Source organism: Nothobranchius furzeri, chromosome 6 (genome assembly GCF_043380555.1).
Source record: "Nothobranchius furzeri strain GRZ-AD chromosome 6, NfurGRZ-RIMD1, whole genome shotgun sequence".
Taxonomy (NCBI): domain Eukaryota; kingdom Metazoa; phylum Chordata; class Actinopteri; order Cyprinodontiformes; family Nothobranchiidae; genus Nothobranchius; species Nothobranchius furzeri.
Window position 1 is genome coordinate 43,733,882 of NC_091746.1, and position 12,771 is coordinate 43,746,652.

A 12,771-nucleotide genomic window follows, 5' to 3' on the forward strand; every position below is an offset into this window, starting at 1 on the left:
CGAGCGACGAAAGAGAGTCTGGGGACTTCGGGTTGGAATCTCCAATTTCTGGTGCCAAGCTCACTGAGGTGGTCAAAAAGCTCTGTAGTGACCCTCCAGGGGTGGATGAGATCTGCCCTAGCTCTTAAAGGTACTATAAGGAGTTTGACATTTTTATTTATAGACAAAGTCTCTAAGGTTAGATCTAGCATCTCTCCTTCAGCCTTATCTCTGCCTCTCCCAACTCCAACCTGACCCGTCATCCTAGATAGCTTTGCTCCTGTTTCTTTGCCTGAGTTAACCAAACTAGTTAACTCTATGAAGACCTCTGCATGCCCCCTTGACATCTTACCCTCATCTTTGTTTAAAAGTGCTTTTCAGTCCATCGGTCCCAGCGTGCTCTCTAAAATTAATGCTTCTCTGGTTTCTGGTCAGGTCCCTGCTTACTTTAAGAATGCTGTAATCCACCCACTTCTCAGACCCATCTCTAAACTTCCATTCATCTCCAATATCTTGGAAAAGGTGGTGGCTAAACAACTCATAGCTGTTCTTAACAAACATAGCATCTATTATAGTTTCCAGTCAGGTTTTCGTAGAGCTCATTCTACTGAAACAGCTCTTCTGAGGGTCTCTAATGACCTTCTGACTCACAGTAATGCAGGGGACTGTTCTGTTCTGGTCCTGCTGGACCTGACTGCCGCCTTTGACACTGTTGACCATCACCTGCTACTGGATAGGCTGACAGACTGGGTAGGCCTATCAGGATCTGCTCCGGAGTGGTTCTGCTCTTATCTGTCTGAGCTTTCCTTCCATCCACACCAAACCCTCTGTCAGGAACCTTGGTGTGACCTTTGACCCAGCTCTCAACCTGGATTCTCATGTCAGTTCTCTTGTTTGCTCTTCCTTCTTCCATCTCAGGAATTTTGCTAAGCGGAGTCCCATCCTGTCCCACTCAACTTGAGATTGTTATCCACACCTTCATCTCCTCACGCTTAGACTACTGTAACTCTCTTTTCACGTGTCTGAGCAGAACCTCCCTGAACCATCTACAGGTGGTTCAGAATGCCTGAGCTCTGCTTCTGATCAAGTCCTCCAAACACACCCACATCATCCTGCTTCTCCTCCAGCTTCACTGGCTGCCAGTCAACTTCAGGGTTCATTTCAAGATCCCGGTTCTGGTCTTTAGGGCCTTACATGGAAAGGCACCATCATACATTGGTGATCTTCTCAGTCCCTACACCCCCAGCAGGTCCCTGAGGTTCAGTGACCAAAGCCTACTGGTTGTGCAGCTCACCAGGCTAAATGACAGCACTGTGATCTAACAAGACTAGAACAGACACATGATTCTTATCTGAGGCCATGAGAATATCATTTGTAACTTTCACTAATGCTGTTTCAGTGCTGTGATACTCTCTAAAACCGGACTGACATTCCTCAAACAGATCATTAGCGTTTAGATGCTCACATACTCGATTGGCCACTATTTTCTCAAGGACTTCAGATAAAAAGAAAAGGTTAGATTAGGTCATCTGGATCCAGAGATTACAGCAACCTTAAAATCCTGCGGTACATATCTATTTACTAAGGATATATTTTTACTATATAATATAAAGGCAATCACTGTAAAAAATGCCAAGGATCATTCTGCTGAACCAGGGCATTGCAGGAGAATGTATGTGGAAGACATTTTTAATTTCTATACATGTACTGGTTGTAAAACTTCCTTATAGTCCCTTTAAGACACTGGATGTTTTAGGGTTGGGTTGGTTGACGTGGCTCTGCAATATTGCATGGACATCGGGGGAGTTCCACTGGATTGGCAGACCAGGGTGGTGGTCCCCCTATTTAAAAAGAGGTGACTGCAGGATGTGTTCCAACTACAGGACATCACACTCCTGAGCCTCCCTGGTAAAGTCAGGGGTTCTGGAGAGGAGGGTCCGGCCGATTGTCGAACCTCGGATTCAGGAGGAGCAATGTGGTTTTTGTCCTGGCCGTGGAACAGTGGACCAACTTTATACCCTTAGGGGTCCTGGAGGGTGCGTGGAAGTTTGCCCAACTGACTTACATGTGTTTTGTGGATTTGGAGAAAGCATTTGACCACATCCCTGAGGAGACACTTTGGGGGGTACTTTGGGAGTATGGGGTACCAGGCCCTCTGATCCGAGCTGTTAGGTTCTTATATGAAACATGTTAGAGCTTGGTCTGTGTTACCGGCAGTAAGTCGGCCTCATTTCGGGAGAGAGTTGGGCTTCGCCAAGGCTGCCCATTCTCACTGATTCTGTTCATAAATTTTATGAACAGGATTTCTAGGTGCATCCTAGGTGTTGAGGGGATCTGTTTTGGTAGCTTAAGGATTGAGTCTCTGCTTTTTGCAGATGATATGGTCCTGTTGACTTCATCAGCACGTGATCTCCGACTCTCACTGGAGCAGTTTGCAGCTAAGTGTGAATCAGCAGGGATGAGACTAAACTCCTTTAAATTTGAGGCAATGTTCTTGAGTGGTCAGGGATGAGGTGGAGGAGTTTAAGTATCTCAGGGTCTTCTTCACGAGTGAGGGAAAGATGGAGTGCAAGATCGAAAGGCGATTGGTGCTAGGGTTGTCACGGTAACCGGTATAGCGGTAAACCCCGGTAAAAAAGTTGACAATAAAAATAACCGTCCAGTTTTTAAAAAACTAAATTATCTCGGTGGGTTTACCGTGGCCGCGGTTTCGGCGTGGTGACCCTTACCAGCCACCGTCGCTTCAGCTGAAGTTCCCGCGGCGCGCTAAAAAGTGCGTGTGCGCCGCACACGCACTTTTTAGTTTGCAACGGCACCAAAACTTTGAAGCTGAAATAATGGCCGAAGGAGGAGACGGCAGCACCCAGGACATCCATCAGCCCTCAAAGAAGACTAAATCGGAAGTATGGGCATATTTTGGATTTCTGAAAAATGCTGAGGGACAGTTAATAGAAGACGGCTATCCCGTTTGCAGAATGTGCAGGAAAAAAGTGTCTGCAAAAGGCAGCAACACTTCGAATCTAATGGCACATCTGCGTGACCATCACCCACGTCTCTACAGCCCGTGCAAGGTAAGTTAACATTAGCATTTTAGCTGAAATGCATGACGTGAGGACTTTTGGTTGAAGGAGAATGCAACGAGTCACTATATATTGCAGCCGCAGCGTCCTCTGCCAGCATTTAAACCGTGTCACGGACACCCTGTTGCTGGATGAAGCATCTTATTTGTTTATGATGAAGAGAAATTAGTTCCTTGTCATTGATTTGTTTACTTATTCAATGCCATTTATACTTGAACATTTGTATTTGATTACATAGTGTAGTAGTTATTTTAGTAATTTGTTTAAAGTGGCTATTTATTTTAAATATTTTTTTAAGGTTGACTTGTACAGTGCTCAAGTCAAGTGTGGACTGGAGTTTTAGATTTTTATTTTGATAATGAAGAAAACAAGTATATGAGAAAACAAGTGGTGTTTCTTTGATTTGTTTACATATTGTTTATGTTTTGAATGTTTGGATTTGTATAATTTAAACCTGCACTGACTACTGTAACATGTTCCAGAAAAAGAAGCTATTTGTTCCTTTACTTGTGAAAAGTTGCACTTTTGCTAAGGCGTTGTGTTATTTTAGGTTTAATAAACACTGTTAAACCTTTTCAGAACTATTTCAGTTTGTGTAGAACAGGACTATCAATGCTTTCTGAACATATGCAACATCGTTTAAAAAATACCGCGATAATACCGAAAACCGTGATAATTTTGGTCACAATAACCGTGAGGTTAAATTTTCATACCGCGACAACCCTAATTGGTGCTGCATCTGTGATGTGGGCATTGTACCGATCTGTCGTGGGGAAGAGAGAGCTGAGCCGGAAGGCAAAGCTCTTGATTTACCGGTCGATCTACGTTTCAACCCACACCTATAGTCACGAGCTTTGGACTGAAAGAATGAGATTGCGGATACAGGGTGGTTGTGTGGTTTTCGACATGTAGCACCAGAAATGACACAGTAAGACAAAACACTGTCCAGAGGTCAGTGTGTGTGTGTGTGTGTGTGTGTGTGTGTGTGTGTGTGTGTGTCCTGCGTTATGTAACCCATCCTGTCATCACTAAAGCTTTTCTGGTTGTGGACAGATTTTATTTTATTGTTTATTATTCAAAGTTAAGTGAAGCTCTCAATCTACCGGTCGATCAACGTTCCTACACTCACCTATGTTCATGAGCTTTGGGTAGTGACCAAAAGAACAAGATCGCAGATACAAGCGGCCGAAATGAGTTTTCTCCGAAGAGTGGCTGGGCTCTCCCTTAGAGATAGGGTGAGAAGCTCGGTCATTCGGGAGGGGCTCGGAGTAGACCCGCTGCTCCTCCACATCGAGAGGAGCCAGTTGAGGTGGCTCGGGCATCTGGTCAGGATGCCCCCTGGACTCCTCCCTGGTGAGGTTTTCCGGGCACGTCCAACCGGGAGAAGACCTAAAGGAAGACCCAGGACATGCTGGAGGGACTATGTTTCTCGACTGGCCAGGGAACACCAGGATTCCCCCAGAGGAGCTGGCCTAAGTGGCTGGGGAGGTTAAAGTCTGGGTCTCCCTGCTTAGGCTAATGCCCCTGCGACCCGACCTCGGATAAGCAGCTGAAAATTAATGGATAGATGGATAGTTCATCGGCATGGCCATATTTAGATTTTTACAAGTCTGACAAAAGATAAAAAACGGTCGTTAAATAAATTAGCAGACAATTGAAAAAAACCAGGTCAGACAACATAGCCTACTTGTTTTATCATAAAATACTGACATAAAACAGCCAGAGCTGCACTTAAAATATATTTTCTACATTTTTTTAATAGTTGTCAATAATTATTTATATCGATCAATGTGGATTTTATATTATCAAAATGCTTTTTGTCTGTATGGTCCAGCCCTAGTAGTGCCCTCCTAAAGTGTGCCAAAATCCCCTGTAGCTTTCTTCTGTTAAAGTTGTCACTTTTTCTGAGTTGCTTAATGGATGGGACAGTTGCCCTTTCCCTTTGGGGTCTCAGTAGCATGTTGGAGAGCCGTACACAGCAACAACAGTTAGGGTCCTCTTCCTCATGCTGGTCTATGGTTACATTATGCTACAAAATGACATTGCCTCAAATGAAACAGCAGATGGTTGATTAATGCAAACAAATATTGTTGTAGTAAACTGTACCTTTTCTTAACATTGAATTTGAATACATGCTTGTGATTTCCAGATAAACAAGACTCACACATTATATGTTCACAATACTGTGTTTCTTTCTTTATCCAACCAATTTTAGTCTCTTCTTTTGTGACAGGAATTTTAGGCAGTGTCTTAAGGGGGTGGTTGGGGTTGTAAAGTACCGGGAATTGTTAAGAAAATCCCACTTCTGCTGCATATTTATGAAATAAATTTACTTCCTTTTGACATATTGTGTCATATTTATAAATGTAAAACCAGAACAATATATATGACGCGCTGGAGGCGAACCTAGCAGAATTTTAATGCCCACCCACCATGTGAAGGCAAAATGTGATTCTGATAATCAAAACAACAGTTTAGAATTTTTGTCAAGCCCTCATTTTTTTCTGTAGAAAATAGTTTAGTATAGTTAGATGGTTTAATTGAAGAACAATTTACCATTTGGTCAAAAGCAGCGCTGCTTGGAGGGATAGAGTATCTCTCTGATTATTGTTCCAGCTCATGTGATGGAATGATGTCACTGCAAAATGATGACAAAACTGGGTCACAGTTGATGAAAAATAACTGCAATTTCTATAATATCAGGAAACAAAATTCAGAATATGCATACAAAAGCTGAAAAAAGGATGTTAAACAAAAGACATACGGTTTTCGCTGCAGTGGTTGATCAATTTTCTGGTGAAGGCATCACTCATCAAAAACCTGATATTACCACATCCTTTTGCATCCTTTCTGTTTCTTGTTTGTCTGTTTGCATAAGTGTTGGGTTTTATGTTTAACAAATCCGAGTACACTCTGTTCAAAACCCGTTTTCTCCAGCTCTGATTTATTTTTAAAGTCATGAGACTGTAGTTGAGTCTTAGAGCTGTTTTGTACTGCATGTCAGCTTTAATAGCAGTTAAAATGCCGTAAAGCACAAACCCAAGAAATACAAATGTCTGCTGTTTATGTTCATCGTCATCCATAAAAACGCTTTTAGAAACACAATGGAAATACAATTTGAGGCATAAAAAATGCTCTAAAGCTAAACTAAAAGTCAAACTGCTGCTGTTTGTGGAGGCAAGCAATGCAAGTAAATTTCTTTCTCAAAAGCAGGATGTCTTGTTTATTTTATTATTATTATTATTTATTTATTTATTTATTTTTGTCTTTTTAGAAGCTTCAGGCATAATTCTCTCAGGGACACTCACTTGCTCAATTGGAGAAATTGCCTGCGTCTCATTTAACGTGAATGCAGTCTGATAAGGAGTACCAGTTGGTGGCTGATGAGGGCAATGTTTCAACAATGTGTTCATTTCAGCAAGCAATCTGATTTAAACTTGCCATTTGTTTTTGAGTCATTATCACAGTTAGAAATATAATTTAGCATTTGAATGTTACTTTGTTTCTAGAGGCATGTGAAACAATGAACTGACATTTACATCATCCACTGGAAATCACTTATTTTACTGATGCAGTTAGTGTTTTTAATGCATCTTACAGTGCTATAAAGTAAAGTACCTCATCCCTCCTTGCCATACACTCATTTGGGTCCTGGTTGTGGCGACTGCAGCACAAGCCTGTCCTCTATCCCAAGCCACCTCAACCAGATCCACCCATGGTACCGCAAGACATTCCTGGACTGGCTAAGGGTTTCAATTCTTCCACTTGTACTAGGTTGACCCAGATGTCTCCTGCCAACAAGCCAGGCTTGAAAGACCTCCCCTCTTGTGACATCAAGGAGTCATCCTGACCAAATCCCTGAACCACCTCAGCAGGCTCCTCTTAACATGGATGAGCAGCAGCTCTACTTTGAATCCCTCCCAAATGTCTGAACTGTCTGCCCTAAATTGTTATCCACCGCACAGAGCAAGTTAATTTTGGCCATTTGTTTTTATTATCGATTGTTTTATTGGTCATTGCCCAAAAGTCATGACCATTGGTTAGGGTTGTTCCTTTTAACAGCAGACAACATAGTGCCTAAGTGACACAAAAGCTTGAAAGTTTGGTTAAACTTTATGAGAAAGGATGACAACAGGGCAACTTGCAATATTTACAAAGTAGATATTTCATCAGAGCGAGGAAACACTACGAATATGCAAAAGTATTAGCGCACAAAATATGTGATAACTTAAAGTGAACATTGTGATTTTGACCTGGTGAATTTCAATGCATGCAAAAGATCATGTTAGCATCATTTGTCCTAAATACACACCTCCACACTAGCAGACTCCAGCGACAAAATCCGACCTATGGTAAAATTTAACCCATTTTGCAAAAACTACAGCAACATTACACAGAACAAGAAGCTGACTCTGCCTTTACAGGGAACATATACAAGAACATTTGGAAAGACATTTCCGAACAATACCAGGTACAATTGATATTTTATGATTATTAAACAGTTATAACGCAGGAGACTGTGTGCAACAAATTTTGCCACCTATTGAACTACTGTGGAATTGATAAGGGAATTGGATTGATAGACAGAATTGACAATGCCATTGATATTAATAAAAATTCATCAATTCCCACCCCTGTACAACACTCCTGATTCAGTGTTTTAAGAAACTGTTCAGCAGTTTTTCAAGTTCTGCAGAACCCTGTTAATCACCTGTTGAATAAAATCAGGTGAGTTGAAACAGGACAGTGGCCCTCCCCAGTCCCCACCCCTGCCTTACAGGGTCTTCCATGATAAAAGTTGAGTTAAGGAAGTTGAGAACCCCTCGCAAACTTTGGAAATGCAAATGCCATTCGCTATTTGTCACTGAAAGTCACAGCCCATGTAATATGGTTAGGTTCCTAAATGGTTGAAATGAACAATTTCACTGCAATGAATCTATTATTTTGTTCCAAACATTCTGCAGAATACATGTGGTGTAGACAAACTCTAAAATATTGTACATTTGCTGGTTGCTCATGTGATATTTTTGAGTCATCTTACATAAAAGCTTTGTCAAATTGAAATTTCTCTTTCAGGCTATAGTGCTTGTACAATCCACATCAGACCCACCAGACATTTTCCAGTGTTCTGGCAAGAAATAGTTTTCTCCCAAGAAACAGGAGTTTGGCGATAGATTATATCCTCTGCAAAAGCAGTACTGGGTTTTGAGGGTAATATTTAGGGAACTGATCAAGAAGTATTTTTTTACTAAAATATAATTATTCTTTCTTGGTAGATGCCTCATCCCTCCAGTGAGTTTCACGTTTTAATGAGAGTGTTTATTTGTATCTGTTTCCTCATCACCATCTTCCATTTCCTTTTGCATTTTTGTGTCATCTCAGGTGTGGGCGAGCAGCTTCCTTCCCAACGAACCGGCTCTGTCAGACCGCTCCCAGAGAATGTACTACCAGAAACACGGAGAGCCGATGCTGGTGCGGTACGCCAAGCAAGAGGCAGAGAAAAGGGTACTGCTTCCACACATGCAGTATTGTTTTCAGATATTGAGATGCAATATCACATATTAGATGGTCTCCTTGATCCTTAACGGTTTACATGAACAGCTACAGTTAATCAAACCCTCTCATCTGAAATGATAAAAAATAAATGGCCAAACAGCTTTTGCAGTATCCCTTATAATAAATTACACCTTAAATCTGAAATGCCTATATTTCCCTCAGTGAAAATAAATACTTTAAAATGCATTCAGTAAATGAAGTACTTCTGCATTTAATATATTTTTGCATAAAAATATATCAGTATATTTTTTTTACTCCAGAACATCATCTGTATATATTTTTTTTGTATTTTATTAAAGTAGTTATTCATGTTCTTAACATGCACATGTACAGCAAAGTCACAACCAAGAGCTTTGTTTCTCTCCGTCATTGATTTTAGTCAGGTTAAAGGGAAACTATTTGGCAATATTTTCATGAGCCCATTTTCCCCTCGTGCCAGAATCTACAAGATCGGGGTGAGTTTTGCGCTGAGCGTTGTGTAGCATACACGGGGTTACGAGAGGTGGTTAGCACCACGTGACCAGCTACAGATCAGCAATTGTAAGCTCAAACTAATTTCTGGCGTGTTTGATATTTTGCTCGTCCCTTGTGAGGGTATCGCACTGTTGAAGCGGCGCTGCAAGCGGCTGCGACCCAGAAAGTACCAGATGTGCAAACATGCATCAAGTTGACTCATCAGCTATTTCCCAATTAACACATGGGTTGTTTTTATTTATACACTTTTTTTCGCACACAATGGCAAGGATTGTCAAGAAAGTGTGTTTATGTCAAATTAAACTGATAAAACATTGATTTACTTTCTTTCTTTCGTCTTCCTCATCCAACCGCCATAAATCCCTGTGTGTCCTACAGCACTCCCGAAGAACTACAGACATCAATAACCACACAAAGAACTCTGGCATGTTGAATTAAAACTGCTGTTTTTTAGCATATGTTTAGGTCCGACTTGTTGCTCACAGCGTGATCAGTCAGGTCGCATCCGAGAAAGGGGTTGTCCAGTGCGAGCACGATTTGTGAGATTTGCACTGTGGAGAAGTCGTAGAGTTTGAGCTGAAGCTACGAGTGAAAAAGTTGCACAGTGTTTGCCCCACTTTAGAAAAAAATTGAGCTGACATACCTGGCGGTGCTGGAGTCTGCTTCCAGCACATTTCCTGCATGTTTTAGATCATGAACACAGCTGATTTGTTTAATTTAGTTATGAATCACTCTTGTAGACACCAGTGAAGGCTGGGGAAACATTTCAGCAGTCAGATTAAGGTGTTAAAAAGACAAACGCACAGCGAGGAGATAATGGTTCTACTAAACGGACGCTAGGGGTGCTAAAAGCAAGCTAAAACTGCCTAGTCCCCCATTAAAGCTGTTATAACAAATTTACAAATCTACAAACAAGGAAGGATTTGAAAGTAAACACAAATGCAGAATAATCACTCTTCCCCTCAGGTATCTTCCCTGAGGCGCTTTTGTCGGAACTAGAAACCTGCAATGCCGGACGAAGCGAGATAGTGCTAAACACCAGTGGCTGTTTTCTAGGTCCAATCGTATTTTGTTGTCCGTGACTTCAAATAGTGTTTTCCATGGTAGTTTGTCCTAAAGTTGAAGTGGTAATAGCCAACTGTTCTCCTTCTCTGATATTATTGAGCAGAGAACCCCTCACATCAGTGGTGTTTTGTTGCTAAATTCATGAGTGCGTAATGAATGAACGACCCAGGGAAGTGCGGAAGTGCAGCAAGACCAACAACAGGATGGTCCACTAGTTGCTTTCAGTCCGAAACGTGTTAGACAAATGCAAGAGAACCACTTTATTCAGTTTTTTTTAATCTCCATAACATATTTATAGCTATGCTATGTTAGAAGGTTGTGATGCATGAAAATGATGCATGAAAATGTTTTAAGCTAATTTGCTTTCCAAATTTCCCATTGCAGTTTTAATCCAATAGATTTTACCAAGTTATCCTAAAAGTTTTTTTATTTCTTTTTTGCTGAGCCTGTAAAAATGTCTAAAATGTACAAGATCCCTGCAAAACAGCAGTTCTTCCTTCATCCATCTACTTTCATCCTTTCCCTCCATGCCTTTCTTTTCCTCTTATTTTATCTTTCTTTCTCGATTTCCCATCCTCTGCCTGTCTTCCAGTCAATGAAGCGTGTGATTGGACAGCATAGATGCTCATTAGCATAATGCTGCAGCATTCGTCTTCAACCTGCATGAAGATTAGGGAAACCGTGTGTGTGTGTGTGTGTGTGTGTGTGTGGCTCCATTTAGCTTGTTATCAAATGTCTTATTAGTTAAGTTGTGCTACAAACTTTCTGTAGTTGAATTAACATCAGTGAATTCTTACCCTTGAGTGTTGAGATGGCTTTTCGTTGCACTTTGGTATGTTTAATTGTAGGTTATGTTCACAGGTAAAACCCATGAAATTGACTTCACCTGTGTTTATACCAAATGTGCATCCAACATATCTTGGGTTAATGAGATGTGTTTAATACATCCTAAAAAATGTTTTTGTTTAACCAACAGCACACTATCTAACATTATCAAATGTGTATCAAGTGTATGGGCTGGTATTAAAGAAAAAGCTAGCATTTGTTAAACACATAAGAGTTGTGAAGAAGTACACATTGTGAGGAACAAACGAGTGCCTACAAATGTTTTAAAATAGAAATGTGCAAATTATAAATCTGAATCTACAGCCTCTTTCTGAAGTTTTTTTTTTTTTTACCGTGTCCTGTCTGGCTGTGAAGCAAGCAGAATTGTTGTCTGAATGCTGGTGACAAGCCTTACAGATTTATTCTCAGGTGGAGCATCAAAGCGTTTGCTTTTAATGTCACGCCTGATACTTAAAACTTTATTGTTATTGTTGTTGAATGCTTTGTAATTCCGACCAGACACGGAGACAGAGGTGAAAGAGAAAGGAAGAGAAAAGGTGGAGAGAGAGGAGGGGGGGGGGGGGTCCACAAAAATAAACAATGAACAAGAGTCTGCATCTAAACCTGCAGAAAAAGACAAAAAAAAGCAAAAGGACACAAAAAAGGGACACAACAACAATACAACAAGATCTACCTATCACTGCGTCAACTTGATGAAAAAAAAATATATATATATATATATATATATATATATATATATATATAATCAACATTGCTTTACTGAAGAATCACGATAATAAATCACAATGCATTAAGTGCCCCCCATAGTCTTAAGACATGTGTTGAACGTGCCCAAGCCCATACTTTTGAGAGCACCATGTGAGCACCTGTGTGTGTACACGCGCTTGTTTATTTAAGGTTTCTCTATAGGAGCGTCCAACAGAGAGTGTGAGGGACCACAGATCCGCCCCCCAAAGATGCACAGGAGACGGGGGGAGCTCCAAGTCCCAGAAATCCAGGCGTTGCCCCAGAATCCAGGAACCCCAAGGAGACTGCAACCAGAAAGGCCCCCGCCCCCCTCGAGAGGCACAGAGGATCGCCCCGGGGGGCCACAACCAGCAGCCGGCAGAGTCCCTGGAGATATCAGCGGCAAGCCCACAGGCCCGCCCGCAGCCTCCCACCCCCTAGCCGGCCGAGCCCGGGACCCAGCGACCCGGGACCCAGGGATGACCACCCCCGCCGGGGACCCAGCAGAGCCCAGGGACCCAGACCCCACCAGGCAGCCACCGGGATCTATCAGGCTGATGCCAAAATCTTAAACCCCCAGACCCGGTTGCCACGAACACTCAGGCAGACCATGGCACAAGCCCCCACACCAGGTGTGGCAGGGGGAGGGGGGACAAAGATCTATATCATCAAAAGAAGTTCCAGGAGAGGGGAGGACCCAAAGGCCCCACCTGACATATACAGTCATACACAAACACAGTCACACACTCCCTCCCTCATGCTCACACATGCACATACAACCCAAGACTTACAAAAATGCACGCCGGACACTCACTCATGCTCCCCATACACACCCTATTAACTCTGGTCCCGGTACTGCTGCACATGGGGTACAACCATCACCGGTAACCAGAGTTTGACCCTTTCTGCTGGGGTGCTGATGAGCAGGCTCCCCCGCCCAACGCTGAGCACAGCAACCCACCACCCCAGACCCCAACCAGACGGCCAGGTCTCCCTCCTAGCCTCCAGTCCCAGGAAGCCTAGCAACAACAGAGGTGGCTAAGAC

At 42.2% G+C, this 12,771-nt stretch overlaps 1 protein-coding gene across 1 annotated transcript in view; it reads left to right on the top strand.

The window, feature by feature from the left end:
- The window catches only part of galt (galactose-1-phosphate uridylyltransferase), a 76,939-nt gene that overhangs the window by 17,484 nt on the left and 46,684 nt on the right, over window positions 1–12,771 (top strand). The window contains exon 7 of the mRNA XM_015976410.3: window positions 8,442–8,564. Within this exon, the coding sequence (XP_015831896.1) occupies window positions 8,442–8,564 (123 nt within the window). The remainder of the gene's footprint in view (window positions 1–8,441; window positions 8,565–12,771) is intronic.